This window comes from Corvus cornix, chromosome 20 (assembly GCF_000738735.6).
Source record: "Corvus cornix cornix isolate S_Up_H32 chromosome 20, ASM73873v5, whole genome shotgun sequence".
Taxonomy (NCBI): domain Eukaryota; kingdom Metazoa; phylum Chordata; class Aves; order Passeriformes; family Corvidae; genus Corvus; species Corvus cornix.
The window spans coordinates 7,017,908-7,034,747 of record NC_046349.1 but is presented as its reverse complement, the minus strand read 5'-3'; the positions used below and the strand labels follow the sequence as shown (position 1 = coordinate 7,034,747).

General features: G+C 60.1%; 1 protein-coding gene across 1 annotated transcript; it reads left to right on the top strand.

Moving 5' to 3' along the window:
- The first annotated feature begins 246 nt into the window (after positions 1-246).
- KIAA1755 (KIAA1755 ortholog) lies at positions 247-13,459 on the top strand. Its single transcript, XM_039563641.1, has 17 exons — positions 247-361; positions 622-789; positions 2,849-3,034; positions 3,418-3,785; positions 4,287-5,222; positions 5,466-5,586; positions 5,695-5,859; positions 6,401-6,524; positions 6,841-6,958; positions 7,176-7,262; positions 7,347-7,463; positions 7,786-7,884; positions 8,055-8,203; positions 9,114-9,252; positions 9,509-9,631; positions 10,217-10,408; positions 10,488-13,459. The coding sequence occupies exons 1-17, from the start codon at positions 247-249 to the stop codon at positions 11,454-11,456; spliced, it is 4,176 nt and encodes a 1,391-aa protein (XP_039419575.1). The 3' UTR covers positions 11,457-13,459.
- Positions 13,460-16,840: the final 3,381 nt, after the last annotated feature.

The window sequence follows — 16,840 nt, the reverse complement described above, 5'->3', positions numbered from 1 at the left end:
GTTGCTGAATCCCATGATCCTGCCCCCTGGTAAGTCCTTCCCATCCCTGGAACAGTGAGAGGCACTCACTGTCCTCCTGCTGTGCTTTTGGGTCAACTCAGAAATGGGACCTGGGAGCCACAGGATCCATCCAGGACACAGACCAGTCCCGGGGGATCACGCTGACGCAGGGTGGATTGGAAAAGAGGGGCACCCCCCACAAAATGCATGTATGAGCACATCTGCACACATTACACACACACGCACATGCAGCTCTGCGTGTTCCCGCTGTATTCCAGGACCTTCCGCCTGGAGCTGCTCGGGGGACGGGGGGCGCTGCAGGAGGACCCCCGGTACAGCCGCCTCCTGCCATCCCCTCGGGGTTTCTTTCTCCCTCCGCTCCGCTCCGATCCCATCCCATCCCGCCGGGAGCCGCCCCCCCGCCCTCGGGGACACACAGGGCGACTGCCCACGGAGGGCTCTCGCCGGCGGGCACAGGAAAGCGGCCCCCCCGCCCCCCCGGCTCTCTCCGGGCCACCCCCGCCAGCCCCTTCCCCCGCCCCGCCCCGCTCCCGCTTTCTTCGCCTTTTCTTTCTTTTCCTTCTTTTTGTTTTTTCTTCTTTTTTTTTTTTTTTCCCTCAGAAGAGGCGCGGCGGGCGGAGGGGCCGGGGGCCCGGGGCTGCCCGCCCCCGCCCGCGGCTCCGGAGGCGCCGGCGCCGGGAAGAGCGCCGGCGGAGCGGGGACCGGCCGGGAGCCCCGGGCCGGGGAGAGCCGGCGAGGAGGAGGAGGAGGAGGAGGAGGGACGGGACGGTCTGTGCCGCGGCCCCCCGGCCCCTCTGCCACTTCCTGGGAACATTGGTAATTCCTGGGGCATCCCTCTCCCTGCCGCTGCCCCTCCCCGTGGCTGCCGTCCCGCGGGCACCGGGTGGGCACGGGGTGGGCAGCGGGAGCGACAGCAGAGGGAGGTCGGGAGCGAAGGTGGAAGGAGGTGCAAAGGCAGAGGTGGGTGTGCGTGTGAGGGCACAGCTGGGTGGGAAGGCAGAGGCAGATGGAAGGTGGAGGTGGGTGTGAAGGTGGAGGTAGGTCAGTGTGGAGGTGGAGGTGGGTGTGAAGGTGAAGGTCAGTGCAAGGTTGGAGATCAGGTGTGGAGGAGGACGTGGCCGTGGCCGCTTGGGCAGGCGTGTGCGGGGCTGCATCCTGCGATGCTTAAACTTCCCTGCAGAGTTTGTCAGGGGGATGGGTGCAGCGAGCGGGAGCTGCCGTGTGGGCCGTGCCGGCACAGGGGGATGCTCGGCAGACCGATGGGATCATTCGTCACCGCAGCCGGCACGTGCCGTTGCCCCGGGCTCTGTGCTGAGCGCGGCCTCCCGCTCCGGGCCGGGCTGAGCGCTTGCATCGTGTCCTGCCAAAGCTGGTGACAGCAAGAGCTGCCGGAGAGGCAGAGGAATTGGTATTCAGGACTTGTCCCAGGCTCAAAACTCGCTCCTTCCTGAGCAGGGGGGGGAGAAAGGAGCTGAAGCTGAGTCACCCTGTGGCTTTGGGCATGGGTTAAACAACTTCACCGCACCAAAACCCCAAACCCCAGCCCGTCTTATTGGTGTAAACCACTTTAAAAATATGGGTATTTGGGGAGAAATATCAATCTCTATTTAACAGCACTTTGGCTTATTAAAATGGAAATAGCTTTGCAAATGTAAATCTCCTTATGCTCCCTAATGCCTTTGTTCCGGCTTCGCTCCCTCGCAGTGGGTGGAGGGACTGGGATAACTGGCTGCTTTTGGATTCCTATGGGCTCCTGGCCGGCCCGGATGTGGCTTCGCCTACAAACTCAGAGCCACTGCACCATGGTTACCCCAAAAGCCTCCCTCAGTGATGAAGTGCTTTGTGACACTCCATGAAAACATTTTTAGTCAGTCATTCCAGGCCAAAATATTCCCCAGCACAACCCAGGCTGTGTCTGGTGCCTCCATCGGTCCCTGGTTCTCTCCTGATACTGGCACACACAGTCCCTGCTGCTGGATGAAGTCCTGGGTGATAGGCAGAGAGGAAACAGCCTCAAGTGGTGCCAGGGGAGGGTTAGACTGGATACTAGAGAAAAATTTCTTCACTGAAATGTTTGTCAAGTCCTGGCACAGGCTGCCCAGGCAATGGCGGAGTCTCCATCCCTGGAAGGATTTAAAAGACTGTTGAAGGCAGGTCAGGCAGTTCCGGCTCATCTCGTGTGGCAGTGTTCGGAGCTGGATGGATCCTCCCGTGCTGTTGGGGCTCCTCACCTCAGTGTTGGGATGGGGAGATAGAGCTTGGCAGTGCTGGGCATGGAGGTGGTAGCTGCACCAGGGCCCCACTGGAGCAACATGGAGTGGGGTGCTGGGCTTTGCCCTTCAGCAGGGATTTTCCACAGTAAGGTCTCCAGTCCATTCTACTTGTCTACTTGTGTAGTACATTCTACTGCGCACAGTAAGACAAAGCTTGAGGAGAAAGGTCCAAGGACAGAAAGCCTGGACAGGAAACACATTGGCAGATCAGGGCCCTGAGAAGGGACTGGCTTGCCTCCTCCTCTGCCTAGCTCTGTGGATTCTCCTGTCAGGTGCAAGGGCAGGAGATTCCTGTGCTGAGACATGGAAAAAAAGTCCTGAAGAATTAACCAGAGCATGACTGCAAAGTGCTTTAGCTAAAGCACATTAAAACTAATTAAGCTGCATTAACCGTGGCCCCTTTGTCTCTGTATGGGCTCCTGGACCAGGGATTAGCTGCCTGAAACTAATGCTCACCTTGAGCTAATCCCACCAGACTTCCTGGGTGCTCTTATGGGAGCAGGTGCCTGGAGGATGTTCCTCTTCCCCACTCACCAATGGGTTCCCCTTGACAGCTATGCCAGAGTCATCCCTGCGCTGCCTGGAGCGCAGCCTGGGCATCACGGGAGCCGTGGGATGGCTTCCCTCCGTGTACCAGCCGTGCCACACAGCCTACAGCTCCTGCAGCACGGAGGGAGTCAACTGGGAACTGCTGGTTCACACGTGGCACAGACCCAGTGTCCTCGCCCCGCTCTGGGGCAGTGCGGGGGGATGCAACGCGGACGAACGCTTCCCAGAAAATGCAGGAATAATTTTGAGTTTGGCGAATTCAGCAATGAGTCTGGACCAAAACACCCTATCCATCTTCAGATGTTTGTCCTTCCTCCCATCTGCTGCATTCCTGCAGCGAGCCTCGGAGCCCGGCACAGCCCCACGATCTGTCTGGTCTGACTCCGCTTAACCCCTCGGCTGCTGCGGCTCCTCCGCCTCCACATGGCTGGCGGCCGAGCAAGGCGGCTGCTGCCTCGGGGCTTATCCCAGGCTCCTTAACCACAGCCCGGCGCTGGGAACCGGACCCGCCGTGCCGCACGCCCCGCCTGCGTCGTGCTTGCTCTGCTCCACTCCCGGTTCCCTCCGTTTCCAGCGCAGGAGGGTTTGGAGCCCCTGAGCTCAGCAGCATTGCCAGTGTGGGTGTCCCAGGGCCCTGACAGTGGCACAGTGCAGCGTGGGATGGTGGGCAGAGGCACCGGGTCAGGGGGAACGGTGTCCCCGCTGCGGGGCCGCTCTCCCACCATCGACACTTTCCTCCCGCAGGATGCCAGGTCGCTGGATGCGGCGGTGCAAAGCGCTCTCCAGGCTCTCTACCCCCCCTTCGAAGCCACTGCTCCCACCGTCCTGGGCCAGGTGTTTCGGCTGCTGGAGACCAGCTACCAGGGGGATGGGCTCTGCTGCCTGCTCCAGTTCCTCATTCCGGCCAAGCGGCTCTTCGAGCGCCTGCGGCAGGCGGCCTGTGTAAGCCCCTGTGCCCCACCATGGTGCCCCCATAAGCCACTCCTGGACACGGGGGGTTTTGCCCTAAGGAGTCCTGCCTGCATGGGCACACTGACCTGTGGGGTCCCTCCCTGCACGTCCACTCCTTGTCCCATCCACTCCCTGCAGAGGGGACCATAGCACACCCAGCTCCCTGGGACTGGTCCAGCACATGTGGTCCCGGCAAGAAGGGCAGGGGGACTCTGGAGTCCTCTTGTCTTGATCCTGGAGAGACTTAAGCAGGGGTTTTCCCTCTGTAAGCACATGGGTAGACTCCACACCATGGGAATAGCCATGGCTCAGGGTGGGCTTGCAGAGCTCTGCTGCAGGGGCTTGGCTCAGGGACATGCATTGGGTCACCAGGCTCTTTCATCCTCATCACGGGAAGCACAGAGCTGGGCAGCAAGAGCGCAGGGTGGGGGTGGCTGGGAGGCACAGAGCTGGCAGGGCTCTCTCATGCGCTGTGTTCTTCCTCCCTCCCAGGCTCCCTACTTTAACCGCATCTTTCTCCATGAAGGCTGGCCCTTGTGTCTGCACGAGAAGGTGGTTGTGCACCTCGCGCCGCTCAACCCCCTCCTGCTGCGCCCTGGGGACTTCTACCTGCAAGCAGAGCCCTGCGAGGAGCACACGGCGCGTGTCACCGTCAAGCACCTCTCCCTGGACCTGCGCTCAGTGGAGGAGACACCAGTCCCCGAGGCCACCCACGCACTGCTCTTCACCAACGCGTGGCTGGAGGAGGTGAACAGCAGCTGGGCCGGAGCTCCCCTGCACACCTGCCTGGTGGCCACTGAGAACGGTGTCACCCCACTGCCGTGGAGCCGGATTGCTACGCCCGAGTTCACTGACAAGCCCAGGGCTGGAGCTGACAGTGTGCCTGCAGATGCCTGGCATGAACCTGCTCCTGAGACTGTACCTGAGCTGGCAGCACCTGGCACACCTGTGCCCCATGGCACAGCCAATGTCCCCACACCCTACAGCAACATTGTGGGCACCATCCCAGGCTGCAAGGCCACCTCTCGGACGTCGAGCCAGGGACGATACCCGGGACTGATCAAGGTGGAGCAGGCAGGGCTGCGGAAGAAGCTGGCCCCACTGGCTGTGCCCAGCCTCAGTGAAATCATCAGCCAGAACCTGGAGGGGGAGTATGTAGACCTGCTGGAGCAATCCCAGGAGGACATGGACCTCCTGACCAGATCCCTGTTGCCCCCCTGCCTTCCAGGGAGAATAAGGGCTGGGGCTGAGGTGAAGCTCCCATGGAATGGGGGAACAGAAGCAGATGCCTGGCCCTGTGGGGGAGCACTGAGCTCAGAGGAGAGTCCCTGCAGCCCGTGCCTGGGGAGGAAGCTGACCCAGGAGCCAGGGCCACATGGCCCAAAGTGCCGCCAACGTGACTCCTACATGGCTGCACTGCAGAACCCGGTGAGCTTCGGCTCTGGGCTAATGGCAGCCATCCTGGAGGAGCCAGACAGCCCCGGCCCTGAGCTGCCCCCTGTCACCCCCCGTGAGACCCCCACACAGCACAGGAAGGGGGCTGGCAGCCCCAAGCTTCTCACCCGCCAGTCCCGCCGAGCAGCTCCTGGGGTGCCGGGGCAAGGGGGGTTGGTGCAGCGGGGCAGCCCCCAGCTCCCCCCAGGTTCCAGCCACAAGTTCTCCTTCCTGAAGGGCACATGGCTAGGGGCAGCCCCCGGGGATGAAAGAGTCACCGGCCAGCACGAGGGGGCCTGGAAGAAGATGTCGGCCATCTACTCTCCCAGGATGGGCAGAGCCAGGGCAGCAGGGAAAGGTGCTGTTCTGTGGGGCTGCGGCGCCTGACCAGGCACTGCTGGGGCTTCGCTATTCCTTTGCTTCGCTGTGTGTCGCCAGCTTCTCTCTCCTCTATCCCCGTGCACAGGTATGAATGCAGCCACTGCTGCTCCCACGGAGGAACGGTGCCCGGAAAGTGCCAGCTGCAAGAATGGTCCCTCTGTGGCCAGCACTGGCACTGCTGGGCAGGAGCCTCCAGCCTGGCAGGACCTGCACGCTGGGCTGCTGCGCTCAGGCATCATCTGCCTGCCAGGTACTGCTGGCATCGCGAGCCCGGGGCATGGGCGGGAGAGGTCTCTGGATGGAAACACAGGCTGCTGGAGAGGGTGTTCTAGAGGAAGTTTTCAGGGCTTTGCTGGAGGCCAGAAATACTCCAAGCGGAAAATTTCCTTTCAGCTGGGCAAAAACGTTAAAAACATAAATGCAGGCAGCCTGTGCAGAGCAGCTGCCCCAGTCCCAGCCGCCCCAAGCCCTCCCACACCATTCCTCTCCAGTGAAGCTGTTCAGCTTTAGCTGCCAAATACTAAACATTTGGCTCCTTCTTTTTCCCAAGAACCAAAAAGCAGTAACAAAACCCATCTTTTTCTCAGGAAAACCATCCCCAGCAGCTCTGGAATTCCAGGCATTCATCTCGAGAGCACCCCCGGGCTGGCTCTCCCCCTCTGGAAGGGCCAGAGGGGCTGCACCTTGGCGGGCCCTGAGCTGAGGCAGAACCGATGGGTACCCCAGCCCATTGTGGGGTGCTCAGGTGTGGCAGGTTGCTGCCACAGGGATCACTCACCTTTTCCCCACAGGGAGCTCGGACAAGCTGGGCAGGGCCCTGCTCCTGGTGACCACCAGTGGCAGTGCCTGGCGGGCTGCGTGGTGCTCAGCTGCGGAGCTGGCGAGGCTCATCCTCTACCTCTGCTCCCTCCCCAGGTAAGGGCCAGCAGGACCAACCGGGGACCCCCTGCTGCTTCCTGGCTCAGGGCTCCCAGGCAGCTCCCAGGCTAAGTCAGGATGGGTGTCCAGCATCCCACACATGCTGGTTTGGGCACATCCCCGAGGACCCTGGACCATGCCCCTGCCAGAAGCACATGCTCTGAGCCCTTGGCAGAGGCATCCCACAGGGATGAGGCACCACCTGTGGCTGTGGGTTCCTGCCTGCCTGGGGGTGCAGAATGTGGGAGGGGGCTTTGAGAGGGTCCTGCCCTAGGGAAGGACCCCCCACTCCTGCTGTGTTTTGCCTCACCAGGAAAGAAGTGAAGAATGGCGAGAGGCGAGAGGCAAAGGACGTTGGGCTGACGGTTGTGGTGGATGCCAGGAAGCAGCCGCCGGCTCCCATCCTGTTCTCGGCCCTCCGCTCCGTCCAGGTACGCCAGGCTCTGTGTGCCTGTGCCACAGACATGCCAGGGGTGTTCCTGTCTGGGAGGGAGTGCTGCCACCCTTTGGGGGTCCCTCGGAGCCTTGCAGGGTGAAGGTGTGCTGGCGCTGCAGCTTCAGCCAACCCAGGAAACCCCGGCACTGCCATGGGTGACCTGAGGGCTGTGTGTGGGGTTTGCCCAGGTGATTCTCCCCTGCCTCCCACAGAGTGTCTCTCCAGGCTGCATCCACAGCATGCTGCTCCTGGCCGAGAAGGAGCTGGTCTCTCACCGTGAGAGGCTGTCCGGGGTGCAGGTGAGCCTGTCCCTGTCCCCTGGGTTGGGGCAGTAGGGGATTATTCCCTGCTCCAGGCAGCCTTACAAGCCCTGTGCCCTGCAGGTGGAGACCCTGACATCGCTGAAGGCGCTGGGCCGCCACGTCGACAGCTCCCAGCTGCCCCCAGAGCTGGACGGTGCCTTCCCCTACTGCCACGGCGAGTGGGTTCAATTCTTCCAGGTGTCTGTTACCACACCAAGAGCCATTGCCTCACCTCCCCTGTGTCCCTCTGTCCCCACTGCCTCTTACATGTCCCACACACATCCCTGGAAAAGTGACAAGAAGGCCTGGGAGAAGGGAATGAAAAGGAGAGCACAGGAGGGTCAAGCTCCTTCCTACCTGCTCCTGCCTGCAGCTGCCCATCCACCACCACGCTCCCTTCCTCATCAGCTTTAACCCAGTGCCTCACAGTATTCCCTGCTCTGTCCCGGCACTGCTCCTCCTCCTCCTTCTCCTCATGGGCCGGCTGCCCCTGCTGACCCGCCGTGTGTGTCCCCCACAGAAGCTGCATCCCTTCACAGCCGGCCTCAGGCGGGCATCGGAGCTGCTGCAGTGCTGCATCCAGGAGCTGCGGAACACCGATGCGCTGGCAGGGACACAGGTAATGAGTGGCAGCACCACAGGTTGGGGACATTCCCAAAGTGCCCATCTGCAGTGAAGCCACAGCAACATTTCACTCCAGTTGCCCAAAACTTGGCATAACCACTCCCAGACTGGCTGCTTCTGAGGTGAGGCCCCAGGTAAGACAACCAACCCTCCCTCCTGCCACAGGATGCAGCCATGGGCATCAGGAGGCACCAGGAGCTGATGCAGAAGGTGCTGAGTGACCCTCAGCTGGTGCGGGTGCAGCGTGAGGGCGGGTTCGTGCTGGCCAGGCTGCGCAGGGAGGCCGCCCGCCTCTGCGCCTCCGACCACGTCAGGTAGGACGGGGCAGTTCCACTGGTCAAGGGGTGCCAGTGCCAGGGACGCCCCCCTGCTTCTGCTGGCTGACAGAGCCACCTCCCCATGGACAGCCGAGTCCCCATGAGCCCAAGCTCATGTTGCCATGCTCTCTCCTGCTCTGGAAGCATGGAGCACGTCTGGGACAGCCCATTGCAGGAGTCCCCTCAGCCTTAGTGGTGCCAGATCCCTGGGAGGGTCTCTTGCCCCAGGCCAGGCCAGATCTGTCACTGCTCTGCAGTGCCGGCAGCAATGCCTTGGGCTGGGCTCGGGAAAAGCCACTAGATGGGGCCAAGTCCCGGCCGTGCCGCGCTCGGCCAGCTGTGCTGTGCTCATCCAGCCATGCCGTGCTCGTCCGGTGATGTCGCGTTTGTCTGGCCACGCCACACTCATCCAGTGGTGCCATAATCCGGCCATGCTGTACTCCTCTGGCCATGCTGTAGTCAGCCAGTGATGTTACCCCCACCTGGACGTGCCATACACATCCAGTGATGCCGTAATCCGGAGTTACTCAGCCAGCCATGGCACACTCACCCAGCCGTGCTGTAATCGGGCCATTCCGTACTCACCCGGTGATGTCGCTCTTGGCCGGTAATGCTGCACCCCTCTGGTGATGCCACACTGGTCCAGCCATGCCACGCTGCTCCGTAGTCCATGCATGCAGGCAGCACTGATTCACTGCTCCCTCCTCCTCCCTTCTCTCGGTGGGGTGAGGCTTTCCCATCCCGTGGTTCCTGCCATCCCTTTGTTCCATGGGATGGGGAGAAGTCCAAGTGCCTGCAGGGTCGGAGTCAGGACCCGACCAAGAGACCTGCTCCCCTCCACCTTGTGCATCAGTGAGCTCACCTGGCAGCAGCTGGCACTGATGGTCCCTCTCCTCCCAACTCCCAGGGCTGGTATGGAGTTGGCTGAGGGGCTGTACAGTCAGCTGGAGGAAGAACTTCACGACCTTGTGTCCCAGTCCAACAGCTGCCTGGAGCGCCTGGAGTTCCTCCGCAAGGTCCGGGAGCTTGAGACCGAGTTTGGCAAGGTGAGCTGGGTGTCCCTGGGGTGCTGCAAGTTGAAGTTGCCCTCTGTGGTGTTCCATGGTTAAGTGTTTTGGTCACGTTTCATATGTTTTTGATGATGACGGAAGCCTGGAGAATGACAGGATTGCCTGAGCTTTGATTTTCATGACGGGCGACTGTGTGTGACTGAGCCTGGGCTGGGATGCCCGGCCGGGGCAGGAAGGGGAGGTGCTGCTGCCATGGCCAGTCCTGCCTGATCCCTGTTCCGCTCTCTCACAGCTGGGGTCGTGGCTGGATGGGGAGGCAGCGGCACGGCTGCAGGAGATGGGCACCGAGGAGTGGAGTCCCGACAGCTGCCAGGGCTCCACTGAGCACTTCAAGGAGTTCCTTGCCCAGGCCACGGTACGTTTGGAGGGACTTTTCTGTAACAGAGATCCCCTTGCTTTGGAAAGAGGCTTCTGGGCAGAACTGGGTGTCCCCGAGATGTTGAGTCACACTGCAGTTGTCAAGCTGCTGTTGTCAAGCTCAGCATTGTGGGGACTCTGGGCAGTCCTGTTCCAGTAAGGGGGTGTCTGCGCTGTTCCTTGATGTGTGCTGGGCTGGTACTGCTGTCCCCAACCCCTGCTGCACTCCATCGATGCAGCTCCTTTTTTTCCTGCAAAGCCTGGGCAGGAATAACATTGTGATGAGGATCTTCCTGTTCCCCTGGATGTGTAGGCCCTTTAGTCACGCACACCGCAGGGCGGGTGAGGCACAGTGACCCCACTTGGGACAGGAGGTGCATTTGGTGCATTTTTAACCAAGCCAGGGCAGAGCAGAGATTTGGAAAATCCCATCCCTTTGTTTCTTCTCACTTGCCCAGAAGTGTTTCCCATCCATCTGTGATGGCGATGCCAAGTGCCACCTGCAGCGCGTCACCCTGCGCACATATCCCAGCTCCGCACCATTCCCAAGCGTGGAGCCTGTTCCTTCCTGTCGTCCCTGCAGGCTCGGTACCAACATGGCCTGACCCTGTGCCAGGAGGCAGCTGAGGTCCGAGACACGGCATTCCCCGAGGCAGATGCCTTCCAAGTGGCTGCAGCCCTTTTCCAGACAAAGCTGATGAGCTTCTCCAAGCAGCTGGAGCGGCGGCAGGCAGAACGGGAGCTGCTGCAGGAGCTCGCCCGGTTCTCCAACAAGGTGAGTGAAGGGGATCTTCCCCTGCAGGACGTGGTGCTCCTGGTGGCCATGAAACCAGCCGCTCTCACCTCTTTTGTAGGTGGCGGGGCTGAAGCTGGACTGCCGGCAGTGCTCAGCCCGGGCGCAGCGCGGGGAGGGCCAGGCACTGCGGTGCCTGCAGAGATCCTTCCAAAAGCTCTCGGTGGAGTTCGCCCTGGAGAAGCTGCAGGAGATGAAGGCTCAGGTGCGCAGGATGCAGAGCAGCCAAGGGTTGGCAGCCTGGACAGAGGCACGGCACAGGTACCAGGAGACCCGGCAGATCCTGGAGGAGATGCTGGCAGAGCTGCAGGAAGCCTGGGGAGCACAAGTTGATGGGCAGGGAGACTCCTCCAGCCCCCCCAGCCCAGGGTCTGCAGCCCCTCACACGGAAGACCCAACGTGCAGAGCAGCCCCCAGCCCTGAGCCAGCGGTGTTGGGGGGCAAAGTGTTGGCAGAGCAGCCAGAGACCAGCACTGAGGGGCCAGGACAGTCCCAGCCCAGCATCTCTCCTGGCTCCACGCTGGGTGTGGAGCAGGGTTCCCTGCAGCCCCACTGCCAGCTGAAGCCTCAGGGTGCCTGCGCCTCTCACCACCACATCTCTGCTGACACCCCCCATCCCAAACCCAAGAGCAAAGCCAGCCTGGGAGCAGCAGGACACCTCACCCAGGAGTGCAGCCAGCCGCCTCGGAGGCGTCCCTTCACCCTGCCTCCCTGGACACGCTTTCCAGGTGCTGACCCACTGTGTCCTACGGCTGTGCCCCATGGGGCTGCCTCAGATCCCAGCACACCTGGTGCACCAGCAGGGCCACGGCCAGAAGCTGCCCAGTACTTCCAGGTTTCCAGCCAGAGCAGTTTCTCCTCTGAAGACTCAGACTCACAGAACTCCACAGAAGAAGCCCCAGCATCAAGCCTGGCTTTGCCTAGGGATCTTCAGAGTCCCAGACCACCCTGCCCCTCCGAAAAGGCCCACCAGATCATTTACCTGGAGAACCACCACACTGAAAGTTCAGCTAAAGGAAATGCCAAGTAACCAGTTCCTCCAGTTGGGACTGTTTCTGTCCAGCTGTTTAAGCCTCAATCACCGACCGGATGAGACTTCGTATGATCAGAGGTGGGATGCTGGAACTTCTTACCCCACCCTCAGGCCCAGAATCTTTGGTTCCCTGTCCTTAGTGCTCTCCCTGCTGTGGATCAGCAGTAATTCCATCACCAGCTCACAGGATTCATTCACAATCTACCAGCTGTGTAGCAATTCTCCCATAAAGTGCCTTTATCCCTACCAGTGCCTTGTCTCAGGCAGTAGGGATGCTTCCCACATCAGAAGCTGTGCCTGAAGCATCCCAGGGGAGTGCAGACCTGTGAGATGTTCCTGCCACTGACCGTGCTCCCTGCTCCACTGGATGGTTTTACCGTCCCCTGTGCTGCTGCTGCAGCCCTGGCTGAGCCCCAGCAATGGGCCCTGGGTTTGTGTGTGCTCATTAACACGGGACTAACTCCATTAACACTAATAAACCTGAAGAGAAACACCTGGATGGTCCTCGTGGAGGAGAATGAGAAGTTGTGTCGCACTGAGGGCCAGGTGCTGGGGTTCTCACCCAGGCTCCAGCTGCTCCCACCACCCCAGCACAGTGCCCACAGGCAGCTGGTGCCACCAAGAAGGCCCCCTATGCCCCCCACATGGGCTGTGCCCGCAGCCTGGCTCTCCTGCTTGCTGCCAGCACCTCGGTCCTACTCAAAGGACCCTTTTGTAAGGGTTAAGCGCCTCAGTCTCCTGTTCTCCCTCCCGGTACATGAGCAGAACCGTGTCATCCTGCCCAGCCTCCCCACTCTGTTTTGGAAACACGCTGTCCTGAAGCCTTTGGGACCCGTTTGGCCTGGGTGCGACCTTGCCGATCCCAGTCCAAAGCAGCCTGAGGTCCCCAGAGACCCTGTCCCCGCAGGCGCGTCCCCGCACCGCCCGTTTGGGCATCCGGGAGCGGGCGACGGCAGGCGGGACCCCGGCTGTCGGGGCTGGGCACTGGCCGGCCGCCCCCCTGGGCAGCCACAGCATGAGCTAATCAAGAGACATCAGAGGAGAAGCAATCTCTGCCCGGGAGGCCGTTCCAGAAAAACACACTCCTCCTCCCAGCCCAGCACGGTCATGGCTAGTACCCTGCGGGATGCAAAGGGCACTCGCCCATCCCAGTCTGACTGAGCGTCACTCATACCCCCCTCAGCCTTGTTTTTGCCAGATCCCGAAGCCAAGCCCCGCTGAGCTCCTCTCGGGAGGTTACGGCCCCAGCTGCCCCCCGTGGGCACCACGCTCCTCCTGTCTGGGTCATTACCGAAGAAGCATTAACGCAACCGACCCCAGCCCTGCCCTGTCACAGGACCTCCCGCCTGTCACCACCCCTAATCTTACCCAATTGTCTGCTCTTTACTTCTCCCTACAATTTTTTTAGACTCCATCTTTCCCAGCTCAACACCGATTTCCCTACTGACAATTCTGTGCCTGCTCCACTGAAATCCTGGTCACTGAGTCCATCCCATTCCTTTTGCTTTAAAAGTCATTGTCCTAGAGACCCCGGACAGGTCTGCACAGCCTGTCCTGTGTGAGCCTAGAGTTCATCCCATTCTCCAATAATGCCACGTCTTAAACGGCACCAAGGCCACCGAGGTGACTTTATGATATGTCCCTTGCTCCCCATCCCCATGCCCTCCAGCTGAGGGTGCCCACTCCCCATCCCATGTGGCCAGTGCCAGTGCAAGCTGGATGGGGCCCAGCTCACTGCAAGAACCAAAAAATCTTTTTTCCCTCCAGCACCATTCCAAGCCAAGCCTGACAGTTCCCTTGCTCAATTTTCCCCTCTGTTGAGAGCTCATCTGCTGTATCCCCCCATTACAGTTTTTAGGTTGGAGAAATAGCACTTTCCAGTTGGAAACAGAGTCATTTTTCAAACCAGATGGAATTACGATTCTTCTGAATAAAGCAAACAATGACTTTCCTGTTGTTTTCTTTTTCCATAAGTAAAATAAAAAAGGATATTTTGCAAATCCTGAGTTTAACTGATAACAGAAAGGGGAATTTCCGGCCCGTGGCTGGAGGGTGAATGGTTTCCCTGGAAGAGTCCTGTGCACTGAAGAGCCATCAGCCCCCACAGCTGGGTGGGCACACCTGGATCCCTCTTTCCCTCCTACCAAAAAGTGTTTTGCAACGTTCTGCAAAAATTTTCTTATCTCTGCTGATCCTTCAGCACATGATTCATGACTCCCAAGTTTGACCAATTAAGCCATAACCTTTCCAGAAAGGCAAGTCCAGGAGTTAATCAATGTCTCCTTTCCCTCATGAAATGGCAAAATCGTATGTCAGGGGCTGACAGGGATCCAGCAGTGTGGGCTGGTGGGTGTCCAGCAGTGTGGGCTGCTCGGGGTCTGGTAGTGCCAGGGTGCAGAGCACTGGAGTCAGCCCAGCCCCAGAGGGAAGCTCCCACAAGACCCCAGGAAATACTTTTTTCCAAAGGAAAAAAGGTCCAAAATGTTGGATGCAGCAGACAACCAAACCAGCCCAGAGAAATGGAGGGCCCGTGGATCAGGCACAGATCCCAGCCCCAGGGAATGACCTTCTCTTCCCCATGGCAGTTCCTGGGGCAGCCATTCCCCCTGTGGTTCCTGAGCCCTGCTCCATCAGAGCAGACAGTGCGTGGGCTGGCGCAGAGCAGGGGGATCTGACCTGAGACAGACACTGCACTCTTCTTCCTCCTCCTCACCACCAGATTCCTATCAAGCTCTGCCCTACAAATTGCGGGGGCTGGAAGGTCACTGGGTTCAATCATGACAAGACAGAGGGAAGAGGACAAAAAGAGGAAGAGCAAGAAGCACTGGGGCTCCCACGCTCCCGGCCACTGCCACAGCTGTGCCCTGTCCCAGTCAAGGAGGAGGTGGGGGAAATGGGTGGCAAGGCAGAGATGTAGTGACAACAGCATGTGGGAAACTGCAAAGCCCCCCAGATTGGGCCCCCCAGCAGCCCTGGTGCCAGCAGAGCCACCACAGGCCCATTCCTGTCCTGGCAGCCCCAGGCACTGAGGTTCAGCCTCAAACAGCCATGGCAGTTCAGAAGCACAGGCTGGGGGTTTGGTCCGTGTCACACTGGGAACGCTGTCATGCCTGGGTTTGTCCTTCTGGGTGACAGCCAGGGCAGTGGGTCTGGCTTCAGCAGGTAAACACAGAGGCAGCTCTGGGTGCAAAAAGAGCTGAGCTGTGGGACAAGGACACCAGCTCTGTCTGGCTTTGGGACATGGCTGCAAGCAGAGGTGTCCCAGAGAAGCTTCGTCATCTCCAAGCGCCTGCTCCGGCAGAGCAAGTGGAGATCTTGCTCATCACTGAGCTGAGGTTACTGGTGCTCTGGGGAGCTGCAGGATAGCCATAAGAAATGGAAAGCCAAAGAAACCGTGATAGCAGAGGAAAACAGGAAGGGTGAAGGGTAACGCCAAAGGGTAGAGCTCCAAGGGCTGGACATAACTCCATCTGAGCTGGCCAGGGAAAGGCCAACCGAGCTGCTTTCCAAAATCCCAGCTGTGCTGCATCCCGAGGGATGGATGGAAAATGCCTTTGCCAGTGCTTGCTCAGGGGCCCTGCAGACACCCACCCTGGGAAGATGATGACAGGACAGTGAGGTGCAGGTGGCCTGCATGGGGGACAGGCATGGCTCATGTGTTAGCGCTCGGAGAATCACCCAGCTTCAGGCATTAAATCTGGACATGTGCACTCATGGAGGAGCATAAACACTCTGTGCACCAACTGGGGAGCATAGGCCCTTCTGGTTTCCCCCTGCAGACCCGTTGGAGCCTGCAAGCTATGAAGGTGGTGAGGGATTACTGGAGAGCGGTGCCCTGGGGGAAGAGGCGCCCTCGGGAGGGAGAGCTGGGGGACTTCCAACAAACTGCTGGGAAATGACAGCCAGAGGCTGGAATTCAGTTTGCACCAGGTACAGCCAGATCAGTTTGCAAAACATTTTGTTTGGCTCGTGACTGTCCTGGCACTGGACATGAGCCCATCCTGCAGCCCACTCTCAAGTGCTCTGGGACACTGCCACAGTGGGACTGGCCTTGTGGCCATCCTGGGACCACCAGGAAGGAGAGGCTTGGCACAGATGAAGAATCCACCTCCCCTGCATGCATTGCTGCTGTCCAACACAGGACCACCTCCCAGGGGCTTGCTTGGGAGCCTTGCCAGGGAAGCCCCCAGCCTTCCTGCCCCCACCGTGCAGACCCAATAAACACGGAGTCTTTCGGGAGGGCTTTTTCTCTCATTTCTTTCAAATAAAAATACAGACTCCGCCCAAAATCAAAGACAGTTACATAATGAATTCCTCCTGACCACCCTCCAGAAGCGGGAGGGGGTGCCTTGCACCAGGACTCCCAAGAGAAGCTGGTTATCAGCTCCTGGCTGCTCCCTCCAGGCCATGCTGGTTCAGGCTCTGCATTTTTTGGGAACAGCCTCTGGCTCAGCCTGTGCCGTGAGCTGGGAGCCAGAGCCCGGGACAGCGTCCGACACCACCGCACATCCCTCCCCCTGCCCTGTGAGCAGCGGACGCCTCAACTCCACGGGCTGCGTCTGCCCTGTGGCTGCGACACCGGAGCACGCCACGCCTGCCTGGGGGACCAGGTGGAAAAACAATCTGCTTTTCCTTAAAAAGCCACTTCTCCTCCCAAAGGAAAGGCTGCCCATTCCCTGCACTGCTTGGCCTGGCAGGCAGCTGCCCACAGCTGGGAACAAGCCCCCCTTTATGCCAGCTCCAAACCCCACCAGCTCGGGAGCCCCGCGCTGCGCTGAGCCCGTCTTGCTCAGCCGCTGGGCCAGTGCCAGAGCTGCCTGTGGCAACGAAAGCCCCAAACCAGAATTGATGCCGTCACCAAGCCAGCAGCTCACCTGGCCCAAACTGTCCGTGCTGCCATCACCAACCCCATCCTCCCTCACCCCAGCCTGTGTGCCCTCATGGACCCTTGTCTACAGCTGTTGCCAAGCCCCTTGGCTCCACAGACCACATATGGAGCAGCTACAGGTCTTTCGTCCCAGCTTTGGGAAGTTCTTTTCCGTGCTCACAGATCAGAGGTGTGAGAGGGGTAGTTGCTGCATCTTGCATGCCACGATGCCCACACACAGCCCCCAAAGCTCCCCGCTGGCCCTGTCGTCATGTGCATAAAACACTTAGTCCTGAAGTCAGATCCCTGCAGGGTCCCCTACAGACCCCCACCCCGGGACGATGCCGGCCTCGCCACCGAGGAGCACACAAGATGCCCCGGCCTCGGGGGGCTGCCGGAGCGGCGGCTCGGCTGAGGGCTGAGTTTGGGGAATACCCGGGGCGGGAAGCACCGCAGGAGATGGGCAGAGCTCCTGAGTCGGTTGACGACTTAACAGGGCGACTCAGAGCAGACA